The 12,575-nt window shown below is 55.8% G+C and overlaps 1 protein-coding gene across 1 annotated transcript; it reads left to right on the forward strand.

Annotated features, from left to right (window-relative positions):
• Window positions 1-619: 619 nt before the first annotated feature.
• PEX6 (peroxisomal biogenesis factor 6) lies at window positions 620-12,520 on the forward strand. The gene is made up of 18 exons (XM_032409803.1): window positions 620-1,632; window positions 3,108-3,271; window positions 3,743-3,826; window positions 7,136-7,238; window positions 7,323-7,456; window positions 8,096-8,207; window positions 8,800-9,008; window positions 9,432-9,627; window positions 9,784-9,860; window positions 10,014-10,146; window positions 10,228-10,433; window positions 10,560-10,621; window positions 10,869-10,977; window positions 11,282-11,398; window positions 11,523-11,600; window positions 11,739-11,878; window positions 12,060-12,237; window positions 12,398-12,520. The coding sequence occupies exons 1-17, from the start codon at window positions 751-753 to the stop codon at window positions 12,194-12,196; spliced, it is 2,943 nt and encodes a 980-aa protein (XP_032265694.1). The 5' UTR covers window positions 620-750; the 3' UTR covers window positions 12,197-12,237; window positions 12,398-12,520.
• Window positions 12,521-12,575: the final 55 nt, after the last annotated feature.

Genomic DNA, 12,575 nt, shown 5'->3' on the forward strand with positions numbered 1-12,575 from the left:
CAGGACATGGGTCTCCAGTTTGCAAGGATTGGTGGGGCGGGGAGAGCAACTGGTTTTGGAGGAATGAAAAAGCGAAGCTGCGTTGTCTTCGCTTCGTTTGGTGGGAGTAGAACGAACAGGACAATAAACAGGACAAGAAACACTGGGACGTGGGTTTTGTGTAGGATGTGTTGGAACAGGTGTGGTAGCACCAAGTACTCCAGGGCTACATGAATCACATGTAGTAATCCAGCCGGCAGCCACCATACCCATCAGCATGTCTGAGACAGTTTTATCCTACCACTCCCTCCTGCAACCTTCCCCACAACCCCCAAACCTCAGTGCCTACAGTTCCACCGTGGAAACTGTAGGAGTTCCACAGAGGACTGGACTCCTTCCTAAACACTCCACCCATAGCTCCCAGCCCTGGGCCAAGCTGGTCCCGGGCACGCTGAGGGTTCGCTGATCATTCAATTAACTGTTACGTGCATGGCAGGGCAGTTGAGAGGACGTTACTCCCCTAGCAGGCGCGGAAGGCAGATCCGCGCAAACACAGTCTCAAAAGACTGCGCAGCGGCAGCGAACGCGTTACCGCCAGCGACGAACCAACCCATGAATCTGAGCCGCCGCTCGCCCTCCAGGAGCACGCGCCAGGGACCCGCCGCCCCGCCCGCTCTCCTCGCACCTCCCCCGACGGAAGCGGAAACGGCCTGCGGCGCTCTGGCTCCGGAAACCGCTCTCCTTCGTCTACCTCGTTGGTCTCCTGTCACCATGGCGCTGGCCGTCTTGCGGGTCCTGGAGCCCTTCCCGACCGAGGCACCCCCGTTGGCGGTGCTGCTGCCCCCCGGGAGCCCGTGGCCTGCGGCGGGGCTGGGCCTGGTGCTGGCCCTGCGGCCCGCAGAGGAGAGCCCCGCAGGGCCGGCGCTGCTAGTGGCGGCCCTGGAGGGGCCGGGCGCGGAGACCGAAGAGCAGGGTCCGGGGCCCCCGCAGCTGCTGGTTAGCCGCGCGCTGCTGCGGCTCTTGGCTCTGGGCTCCGGGGCGTGGGTGCGGGCGCGACCCGTGCGGCGCCCTCCGGCGCTGGGCTGGGCGCTGCTTGGGACCCCGCCGGGGCCCGGGCTGGGACCGCGAGTCGGGCCGCTGCTGGTGCGGCGCGGAGAGGCCCTGCCAGTGCCCGGACCGCGGGTGCTGGAGACGCGGCCGGCGTTGCAAGGGCTGCTGGGCCCAGGGACGCGGCTGGCTGTGACTGAGCTCCGTGGGCGGGCCAAACTGGGTCAGGAGGCTGAGGACAGCAGCCGGCCCCCACCCCCACCCGTGGTGTCCTCCTTCGCGGTTAACCGCTCAGTCCGGCGACTCCGGGGAGTTCTGGGAGGGACTGGAGATTCACTGGGGGTAAGCCGGAGCTGTCTCCGTAGCCTGGGCCTCTTCCAGGGCGAATGGGTGTGGGTGACCCGAGCCGGAGAGTCGTCGAGCACTTCCCAGCCACATCTGGCCAGGGTGCAGGTCCTAGAACCTCGCTGGGACCTGTCTGAAAGGCTGGGACCCGGCTCTGGGCAGCCGGGAGAGCCCCTCGCTGACGGACTAGCCCTCGTGCCTGCCACTCTGGCTTTTAATCTCGGCTGTGATCCCCTGGAAGTGGGAGAGCTCAGAATTCAGGTAGGATACAAGACTGAGGTCAGGAATGCTCCCACTCCTTATTCCCTCTTCCTTATCTCAACTGAATTGGAAGAAGAGAGCTGTAGAATTTAGATCCCTTACTCCTTAGATCTTAATGTCTCTTAGTCTTATTTATCTATTCTCTATAATCAAAATATAATCCTCCATGGTGTAGTGGTGCACGGGAAGGGCTTTCATCTATTCAGGTGAAAGGAGAGAGTCATCCTCAAATTACCAGGTATATACAGTATATTAATCTACTTAATCAATTGTTTGAATTGCTACAGTGTATCCAGAATTGTACTAATATGGAGGATGCAACGTCATTTCTTTTGCTCATGCTTATCCTTGACTTCATTCCTGTTCTTCTAGCCTCATCTGTTAAAGTCCTACCATCCTTTCCTTCAAAGCCCATCTAAAGTTGCCACCTTCTTCCCAAAGCCGTACATGATCTTACCATATATTTAACATGACTTCTTTCTCCTATAGCGTTTTGTACCTTTCTTAGGGCATTTATTTTCTGTCCCGTTATGATTATGTACTCTCTCTAATCCTCAGTTATATATTGTAAATTCCTTAAAGGGAAGGGCTCGTTATTATCTTTAGTGCCTGGTATTTGATTTTAATATTTTAGTAAATATACCCAAGAGAAGTTTTTGGTTTCTGCCTTTAAGAGATTACTTCAAGAAGATCGTTGTATTTGGGGGCACAAATATAGTCTACTGTTTAATTAGGCACCTAGATGCATGGTTTAAACCTATACTGTCCAATATGGAAGCCACTAGCCACAGTGTGGCTTTTTAAATTAATTAAAACTAATAAAATTTAAAACTCGGTTCTTTGGTTGCTTCAGTTATGTGTCAAATGCTCAATAGCACGTGTAGGTAACATTTCCATCACTAGAAAGTTCTGTTAGCTAATGCTGGCATAGCCAATTAGTGCTATAAGATGTCAAAAAGGATATAAGATATGCATGAATGGGAGTCAGGTGTGGGTTTCCTTTCGAATGGAGGAAAAACTGGAGTCCTCAGACTGGAGCTCATTCAGCTGAACCAACCCTTTCAGCTTCAGTGAGATCATATCCTTTCCCCACAACCTGAATTCAGTGTCCCCACTAATGTCCAATTAATATCAATTCCACTTGCTGCCTGGTGTCACTCAAAAGGACTTGTGGGAATTAAATGTCTTTACCACTTTCCTGGCTCAGGGTCAACTTAAAGGTATCACAGAAAGGTTATTTGTACCGGGGAACCTTTTGGAGCTAGAATCAGAAATCTCTTCCTGGTGCCCATGAGAAGGAGAGGTTTCTGTATCTAGGGAAGATACAGGTATTCAGTTTGGCTACCTTAGGCCTCCCCTTCCACAGGCCTTGTGGTTAGAGGATGCAAATAGAAATATTGGCTGCTAAAGTTAAGGTAGGGCAGAGCCTGACTCCTTAGGAGAAGGTTGTAAGGTGGTCGTTATTTCTCTAATAGAGGTACTTGGAAGGCTCCAGCACCCCTGAAGACAAAGGAAGCTGCTCAGTGCTGCCTGGGCCTCTGTTTGCCAAAGAGTTACACATCGAAATTGTGTCCTCTCCCCACTACAGCACCAACGGAAATTATGACCATGTTCTTTACCGGCACTTTCAGACACCCAGGTTAGCTGCTTACCCCTTTCAGGAGGATAGCATCTCACCCTTGCTCTCCTCCTATCCCATGCCTTAGATTCAGGTCCCACAGAGCCTCTGACTTACTTTACAAAGCCGCATTTTAGGCAGTGTTGTGGATAGATGCCTCTTGGTGTGGTAGGTGGTCAATAGAAGAGAAATTGGTACCATGAGGTGAATCTGGACAATCTAAACTGAGAAACCTCTTTGATTTGAGCAGGCCCACAAAGAGCCAGGATCCTGCTTTGCCCCTCACTGCTCCTTGATTCCCCCTTTCTAGCCTCTCTGCCATTCCCCCCAGCTCATTCTAGGTCAGATGTGTTCTCTGGACAACTGCTTGGGATCTCTGGGTGGGCGGTAGGCCCTTATGGTCTGCAGGTTGGGAGTAGACATACGGGGATGTGTCAGGCCCATGCTCTTGACTCTCACTGTGAGCTGACCAGGGCCACTGCTGTGTTGCAGGGCAGTCCAAGAAGGGGATGTTCTGTGTGTGCCAACAGTTGGGCAAGTAGAGATCCTGGAAGGAAGCCCAGAGAAACTGCCCAGGTATGCAGCTGCCTCTTACCCTACAGCTGGGATTCCTAACCTGGGTGCAAGAGTTCTGTGATCCCCTCCCCACAGGTTGTGTGGAATAATTTTGCATATAAGAAAACTTGGTTGTTGTGTACATTTTTTAAAAGATTTTATTTATTTGATAGAGCAAGAGAGCACGAGCACGGGGGAGGGGCAGAGGGAGAGGGAGAAGCAGACTCCCTGCTGAGCAGGGAGCCAGATGCGACTGGGGGCTCGATCCCAGGACCCTGGGATCATGACCTGAGCCAAAGGCAGATGCTTAACCTACTGAGACACCCTGGTGCCCCTGTCATGTACATTTTTCTAGAGAAAAGGTACATGCTTTCTTCAAGTTCTCAAATAGGCACAGGAACTGAAAAAAAGATTAAGAACCACCGCCTGCTGCCTTGGGAGGTGTTTATCCTCAAATTATTGGGTGGTCATAGGTAAAGGAAAGCATTAAGAAGTTTAAGGGCCTAGCCCAACATGAGATTCCTTGCTTTTCATTCTCAACCACAGGGTCATTTGGGCCAGTTTTCAGGCCACACCTCCCATATACTCAACATAAGGAGACCCAGGCTTTGATTTCTGCACTAATTAATGGTGTGTGCACATGCAGCTTTTCAATCCCATCTCCCCAAATGGGGGAGAGACAGATTGCTGCTGTCATTGAGAGGCCTTCTCTTTTTCCTTATTCTCAATAAAGAGTGAGAAATTAAGCATAAGTGACCCAAGCACCCAAAACAAGGAGTCCAGCTTTCTCCTCCCTCTAGACACTGATCATAGAGGTTCCATGTAAAATGGTGAGGCACAGAATTCAGAGACTGCTTGGGCTTTCTGGGAAGCGGGAGAATATGTAGCCTGATACCCCAGGACTGATTTCCTGTAGCAATGTACTAGAAGGAGAGCACAACTGATAGACACACTAATCCAACGTCCACAGGGGATTTCAGTGAGGTGGTGGGGCCAGCCAGAGGGAACTGAGGTGTAAGAGTTGGCATGCCCAAGGTCTCTGGCCTAGCCAGCCTGGGTCCTCTGCCAAGACAGATGCAGTTTGGAGTGCCTGATTCATCCTTGGTCAACATTCAGAGCTTCGTTCATTCAGAGCTGTGGTACCCACATGAAGGGCCTGGTAGAACCCTTTGTAACCCCATTTAATGCTCGTGGCACCTCTTTGAGCTTTCCCAAATCTAATCTACAACTGGGGCCTGGTAGAAAATGCCAGGCTGGCATGTATTAGTCACCTCCCACTTGTGTCTCCCATCTTAAATATAGCCAATATCTACGAGCTAGCTTTGTGTAGGAAAACTACAGAATGCCCAGGCCCTGGGCCCTTCTGAGACAGACGAGCAAGCCTGTTCTGTTCCTGGATCTCTGCTGTTCCAGCCCTGTAGAGACCTGCCTCCCTCCTCTGGGTGCTGAGCACACAGTTCCTCCCCCTGAGCAGGTCCTGGAAAGTGAGGTTCGGGTGGGCAGGTGGGTCCAAGGACAGACAGAGATGAGTGCTTTAGCCCTCCTCCCCCAGACCTGTTCAGGGAGGCCTTGCTAGGAGGCTCCTATGATCCCTGGAACGGAATTCCAATGGTGGTTAGCCTCTGCAGGTTCTTCCACGGTTCCCCTCTCCCGAGCAAGCCAGCAGGATCCCGCTCCACTGTCTCCCATCTGGCTCTTGAGAACACAACCCAGCTTTCCCCAGCAATATCCAGATGTGTTCAAGAGGTCTGATCCTTGTACTTACCGAGATGGTCCTACTGCTGTCCACGGAGGGGGGACTTCCCCCTAACCTCCCACAGTGCTGTTCTTCCTTGGATTCCACTGCTCACCATGTACACTGTGACTCAAGATCGAGATGCCAGGTTCCATGTAAAATAGTGAGGCCCGGTAGATTTCTACCAGGTGGGTAGAAGTACCCACTGTTCATTTATACTGAATAACAGTAAGACACAGGCTTCCTTATGTTCCACTTTTTATCACGATAACTTCCTACCCTAATAATTGCGGGAATTCATAATACCAATCTGGTATGCTTCTCCCCTCCACCTAGTTAGAAAGAGTAAGCAGCTTTATGAATGAGGCAATGTGAACAAAGGAATTTGCACCGGCTGGAACTTAAAAAGGCCCAAGTTATAGTCTGGGCCAAGTCATTGCCTTTCCACCTGAGGATTAAAGAGGGGAGTAGTTCAACATTTCTTTTCTGGAAGATTGGGCTAGTCACTACTACCTGCTCCCCACTCTCTGCTCCCTTCGTAGGTTGAGTAGCCCCAGCTCACTCTGAGACTAGCCAGTGAATGCACAGCCCTGTTATGGCTGGGGGAGCTTTCAAAAAATACAGATGCCTGAGCCCCACCCCAGACCTATTGGAGCAGAGTCAAGGTCAGGCTGGGGCCTGTGCAGTCTTTTCATTTTTTAGAAAGGAGAGAAAAATGCTAATTTAAAAAATTGAAGTGCCTGCCTGGCTCAGTAGAGCATGCAACTCTTGATCTCAGGGTCACGAGTTCGAGCCCCACATTGGGCATAGAGGTTGCTTTCTTAAAAATTGAGATCTAATTCACTTTTAATGTGCACAATTCAGGGGCTTTTACTATATTCATAAGGTTATGCAACCAACACCACTATCGAATTCCAGAACATTTTCATCCCCCCAAAACCCTTTCCCATTAGCAGTCCCTCCCTACTCCCTCCTTCCCTCAGCCCCCAGCAATTACCAATCTGCTGAATGGAATCATACAATATGTGGGAGATGTTGATTTTCAAAAGTCTCACAGATAATTCTAATATGCAGCCAAACAGAGAATTAATCATTAGATGTCTTTAATAAGGAATACGCAATTCGATTTTGTGGATTATTGGGTAAGAGCCAAGGCTCTTCCTGCTGAGGTTTTGGAAGGCCTTGGGGGGTATGAATTGGAAGGGAAGACTGTATTCTGAAGCCAGTGAAAATGATCTGATGATCATTGCTTAGCGCAGCTGTGGCTTCTCCCACTGGAATGGGCGGGAAGGCCATTTACCTGGAGAAACACATCCCAACACTCTGATGGTTGTCATGAGGGATGTAAGGACAGTTATAGCTCCTGCCCTCAAAATGTGCAGGAGCCAGCCAGGGAGATAAGAAAGACCATTTGCTCTCTTTTACCCCTCCTCCTCTCCCCTTCCTCACCCCCTGCCATGTCTAGGGGCAGTTATTCATGCTACTCTTGAGTATGTCCCTGCGGTCGACCTCTATGATTGAGACAGCCACCTCGTCCTTGGGGAGGGGTGTATGTGGGCTCTGGGTCTGCGGCTCATTGGGCTTCTTTCCTGCAGGTGGCGGGAGATGTTTTTTAAAGTGAAGAAAACTGTTGGGGAAGCTCCGGATGGGCCAACCAGCGCCTACTTGGCGGACACCGCTCATACCTCTTTGTACTTGGTGAGGCCCTGGGGATGGGACTAGACCTGGGAAAAGGAACAGAAACAGCTTCCAGACACTAAAGCTTCCTCCCACCTTTCACAGGTGGGCTCTACCCTGAGCCCTGTCCCAAGGCTCGCTTCAGGAGAATCCATTCCCTGGAACAGCTTGTCTCCTCCGGGCCTGGAGACCTTGGTGACTGAGCTCTGTGCTGCCCTGAAGCCTCGCCTCCAGCTGGGGTGAGTGAGGCCGCGGCCTCAGCGGGGGAGAGAGGCCTGCTTGGAACATCTCCAGACGGGCAGTGGGCCGGACAAGCAGTTCCTAATGCACTGGCCAGTGTCGGGTTGGTGGACCTCCCTCAAACCAGTATGCCCAGGCCGCTAGCCCATGTCCTTCCTGTAAGCAAATTCCTAGGCTCCTTTCTGGGGATAACCTCCAGCCTCCAAGGTTGGCTGTGGAAGAAGAATCTCCACCAGGGACAGCTATCTCTGAGACTGCCCTTCCCCTTGGGGAGCCCACTAGCCATTCTGGCCTTCACCACCCTGGCCCCAAAAGATACAGCTCCTCATACCACTGGCCTACGTGTAGACACAGACCCTCCCCTAATTCCTCTCCATATGATCCAGACCAGACATAGCAGTCAAGGCTTTACTGAAGGCAGTGATGACAAAGGGAACTGTCCCAGCTGCTGGATACGCTCCGCGCCCCTGCCAGGGCACCCCAGGTGGTAGGCGAGCTACGGCGCCAGCCCTGGAGGAGGAGGGGGGCCGCCAGGAGAGAGAGGGTGCCTGCTTTCTCAATCCAAGGGTCCCTCTGTTCCTGGGGGCTCTTCATTTTGAGCAGAATGGAGGGGACAAGTGTCTGCTCTCTGGTTGCAGAGGTTCCCTGTTGACAGGAACCAGCAGTGTCCTTCTCCGGGGTCCCCCAGGCAGTGGCAAAACCACAGCTGTCACCGCAGCCTGCAGCCGCCTCGGGCTCCACCTGCTGAAGGTGAGGGTACCTGGTGAGGTGAAGCCCAGATTCTCCCTCTCCCCTCCCCCTTCTGGCCACCAGCCTGGCCCCGGCACCTGAGTAGGTCAGACATATTCCCATGATTCTCAGCTACAAAAAGATGCTTGCTTGCTTTTTTTTAAAGATTTTTTTTATTTACTTGACAGAGAGAGAGATAGTGAGAGCAGGAACACAAGCAGGGGGAGCGGGAGAGGGAGAAGCAGGCTTCCTGCAGAGCAGGGAGCCCGACGCGGGGCTCGATCCCAGGACCCTGGGATCATGACCTGAGCCGAAGGCAGTCGCTTAACCAACTGAGCCACCCAGGTGCCCCTGAAGGCAGACTCTTAACGACTGAGCCACCCAGGCACCCCAAAAAGATGCTTTGAAAAAGGAAGGGGTTTGAAGACTGTGATGGGCAGTCCAGGGAGTGAGGTTGGGGTAAAGAGGAGGTAGGACTTGGCCGGTGCTACTGCTCCGCATCTCCGCCCTCTAAAACAAGGTGGCCTGCATCTTCTTCTGGCTCCTCTCCCCGCCCTTCCTGCCTCCGTCACGCCTGCCCTTGGCTCACAGACTGCTGGGGCCCCGTCCCCAGGTGCCCTGCTCTAGCCTCTGTGCAGACAGCAGCGGGGCTGTGGAGACAAAGCTGCAGGCCATCTTCTCCCGGGCCCGGCGCTGCCGGCCTGTGGTTCTGTTGCTCACAGCCGTGGACCTTCTGGGCCGGGACCGTGACGGGCTAGGTGAGGACGCTCGTGTGGTGGCCACGCTGCGTCACCTCCTCCTCGATGAGGACGCCCTCACCAGGTATTGTACAGAGCTGAGTCTGTAAAAGGGCAGGGCCCCCCCCCTCCACCTCTCTGCAGCCTCTTGTCCTCTCTTCCTCAATGGCTTCTCAGACATCTCGCCCTTTGGCTGTCCTCCAGACAGTCCTGAGCTGAGGAGCTTGGGGTATCCAGAGGGGTGGGGGTACGGTCCCTAGTATTTCGTGGGGAGCACTATGTCAGAGAAAAAGCACAGCCTCTACCCTCGGTGAGCTCCCTGTGTATGGGGGGGGGGGGACACAGGTCCCCCTCTCGAGGTGTGCCCACGGAGCCCCAGGCAGGAAGCCTTGGGGCGCTCCCCTCCCTCTCCCACGCCCGCACCCACCCGCCTCCCTGCCTCGTGACAAGACAGCGCTCAGGGGCCGCCAGCCGCACTCTGGCCCTCAGCGCCCCTCTGTGTCTACAGCTGCCCGCCCCTGATGGTCGTGGCCACCGCAAGCCAGGCCCGGGACGTGCCCGCCGACGTGCAGACCGCGTTCCCTCACGAGCTGGAGGTGCCCGTGTTGTCAGAGGGCCAGCGGCTCAGTGTCCTGCGGGCCCTCACTGCCCACCTCCCCCTGGGCCAAGAGGTGAACCTGACGCAGCTGGCGCGGCGGTGTGCAGTGAGTGCCGAGACAGGCTCCCCCCCCGCCCCCCCAGTCCCGCTGCCCTGCCCGTGGGGGCTTCAACCCTGGGCCGCGGCTCCCGCTGGGGGACCGGCCCCCTGAGGGTCCCTGCCTACTGTGCCCTGCTCACGCTCCTCTGCTGTGGTTCCCCAGGGCTTCGTCGTAGGGGATCTCTATGCCCTTTTGACCCACAGCAGCCGGGCAGCCTGCACCAGGGTCAAGAACTCGGGGTGAGGAAACTGGGCACAGGAGGGAAAAGGAGGCAAGAGGAAATACGGCCGGGGGAGGGTGGGGCCTGGGGGGGGGAGGAGGAACCAGGAGCCTGATGGGGAGGAGGCTTTTGGTGAGGTCCTCCAGAGGCCCTCCTGGGTTTGTCTTTGCAGGCTGGCAGGTGGCTTGAGTGAGGAGGAGGAGGGGGAGCTCTGTGCCGCTGGCTTTCCTCTCCTGGCTGAGGATTTCGGGCAGGCACTTGAGCAGATGCAGACAGCCCACTCCCAGGCCATTGGAGCCCCCAAGGTAGAGACTCCAGGTCCTCCGAGGTAGGACAGGAGCTCTCTCCACCACCCTGTCCCCAACCGCACACTGTCCATCTCCTAGATCCCCTCAGTGTCCTGGCATGATGTGGGCGGGCTGCAGGAGGTGAAGAAGGAGATTCTGGAGACCATTCAGCTCCCTCTAGAGCACCCCGAGCTGCTGAGCCTGGGCCTCAGGCGCTCGGGTCTTCTGCTTCATGGTCCCCCCGGCACGGGCAAGACCCTCCTGGCCAAGGCAGTAGCCACTGAATGCTGCCTCACCTTCCTCAGGTGGCGAGGGGGTGTGGAAGGGGTGGTGGGCAGACTGGGAGCTGCAGCAGGCTGGGGGGCAGGAGGGGCTGGCTGACAGGTCAGTTGTGTGTTTACGCATCTGACGAGTCTCATCCTCTCCCTCAGCGTGAAGGGGCCTGAGCTCATCAACATGTACGTGGGTCAGAGTGAGGAGAACGTGCGAGAAGGTGAGTGAGGAGGGGCCAGGCTTCTAGCCCTTGCCAAACCCTTGGGTCCTTGTGCTGCCCCCCACCCCCACCCCATCCGGCGGCTCCTGGTCTTTCCACCATCTCGTGGTCCTTTCTACAGAGGACCTGCCCAGGGTGGCCTAGTGCCTGGAGTGGTGAATTTTCACTTCTGGCTTCCCCTCCTCCATCGCCTGACTTCAGATCCCCCCTGAGCTTCCCCCTCCTGTGGGTCCCTTTCTCTCCTCAGTGTTTGCCAGGGCCAGGGCCGCGGCTCCGTGCATTATCTTCTTTGATGAGCTGGACTCGCTGGCCCCAAGCCGGGGGCGAAGCGGAGATTCCGGAGGTGTGATGGACAGGTGGGGGTCTGAGCCAGATTGGAGTCTGGGGTCCGAGATGGAGGGATGGGACACAGGTTGCAGCAGTTTTCAGAGCCCAAAGAGTTCCTGCCATTCCAGTTCCGAAACAGTATAACAGCAAAAGGGGGGCCATGGAGTCAGGTGGGGGACACTGAGGAGAACAGGGGGGCCTGCGTGGAGGGGTCTACAGGGCACAACCGCACAGGTGGCCCCGTGGAGAAGGCCTGCAAGGAAGGGCCCCACAGGTAGGGCAGAGGCTGGGGAAGGCCCAAGGACTCTCTGGCCTCCATGTCCTCACTTGCAGGGTGGTGTCTCAGCTCCTGGCTGAGCTGGATGGGCTTCACAGCACTCAGGATGTGTTTGTGATTGGAGCCACCAACAGACCAGACCTCCTGGACCCTGCCCTTCTGCGGCCTGGCAGGTGCGCACCCCATACCTCTCACCTCTGCTGCGCCCTTCTGGGCCTGGCCCTTGACCCCCGTCCTGTGCCTCCTCCACCCTCGTGCTGGGCTTCCTGACACTTACGCCTGCCTGTTTCCCTAAAGATTTGACAAGCTGGTGTTTGTGGGGGTGAGCGAGGACCGCGCCTCCCAGCTATGTGTTCTAAGTGCCATCACACGCAAGTATGCCCTGTTAGGGGGAGACTCCCAAGGGGCTTGGGCCTTGGGATGGTTAGGGGGATAAATGCAACATGCAGAATAAGCTGGTCGGGGATGCCTTTTGACAGACTAAACCGTTTCTTTCCTCTATCTGCGCAACAGATTCAAGCTAGAGCCCTCTGTGAGCTTGGTGAACGTGCTGGATCGCTGCCCTCCCCAGCTGACGGGTGCAGACCTCTATTCCCTCTGCTCCGACGCCATGACAGCTGCCCTCAAACGCAGGCTCCGGGACCTGGAGGAAGGTGAGCCGTCTGCCCGCCCCGGAGGTCACCCAGAAAGCTAACGGGAGCCAGGCCGGCTCCTGGATATCAGAGGAGGGACTGTTGACATTTGGGGGCCTCTGGGCAAGCAGACGCCCACCCCAGGGCTCTGCCCTCCTCGGACATAGACCACAGCCTCTGTTGGCCCCTTGTCACCCCGCAGGGCTGGAGCCTGGGAGCTCGGCACTGCTGCTCACCATGGAGGACCTGCTGCAGGCCGCGGCCCGGCTGCAGCCCTCGGTCAGCGAGCAGGAGCTGCTGCGCTACAGGCGCATCCAGCGCAAGCTTGCCGCCCGCTAGGGGCCTCCTGCCGTCCAGGACCCTGCCCGCCGGGGCTGGAGGTACTTAGGTTGTCCCCACAGACGCCCAGCAAAGGGCTGCCTCTCTGCATACTGCTGTTGCACCCAAAGGCTGCCTACCTCCAGGAGACCCCCTCGGCGCCGAGTAGCCCCACAAGAGCTCAGAGGGCGTCATCCCCTGCCTACCTGTTTGTCCTTCCAGGCCAGCTCCAGCTCCAAGACTACAGACCCTCTGCTCAGGAGGAGGAGCTTGGGCCTGGACGCAGCTCTGGGGATTGCTTCCCCCCCACCCCCCAGTCTTGGCTGAAAATAAAGTGTATGCTGCCCCCTGCTGGTTGTGGTCTGAAAGGCTGGCGCGTGGAAGAGCAAGCCTGCGGAAG

The sequence above is a fragment of the Phoca vitulina genome, unplaced genomic scaffold (assembly GCF_004348235.1).
Source record: "Phoca vitulina isolate PV1807 unplaced genomic scaffold, GSC_HSeal_1.0 scaffold11, whole genome shotgun sequence".
NCBI classification, from domain to species: domain Eukaryota; kingdom Metazoa; phylum Chordata; class Mammalia; order Carnivora; family Phocidae; genus Phoca; species Phoca vitulina.

Excerpts from the sequence above, each read along its gene's own strand:
- PEX6 (XM_032409803.1), top strand. The coding sequence starts at position 751 with ATGGCGCTGGCCGTCTTGCGGGTCCTGGAGCCCTTCCCGACCGAGGCA. Across the intron at positions 10,147-10,227 it reads AGGCCATTGGAGCCCCCAAG|ATCCCCTCAGTGTCCTGGCA; the intron begins GTAGAGACTCCA and ends TCCATCTCCTAG. Across the intron at positions 10,978-11,281 it reads TCCGGAGGTGTGATGGACAG|GGTGGTGTCTCAGCTCCTGG; the intron begins GTGGGGGTCTGA and ends CCTCACTTGCAG.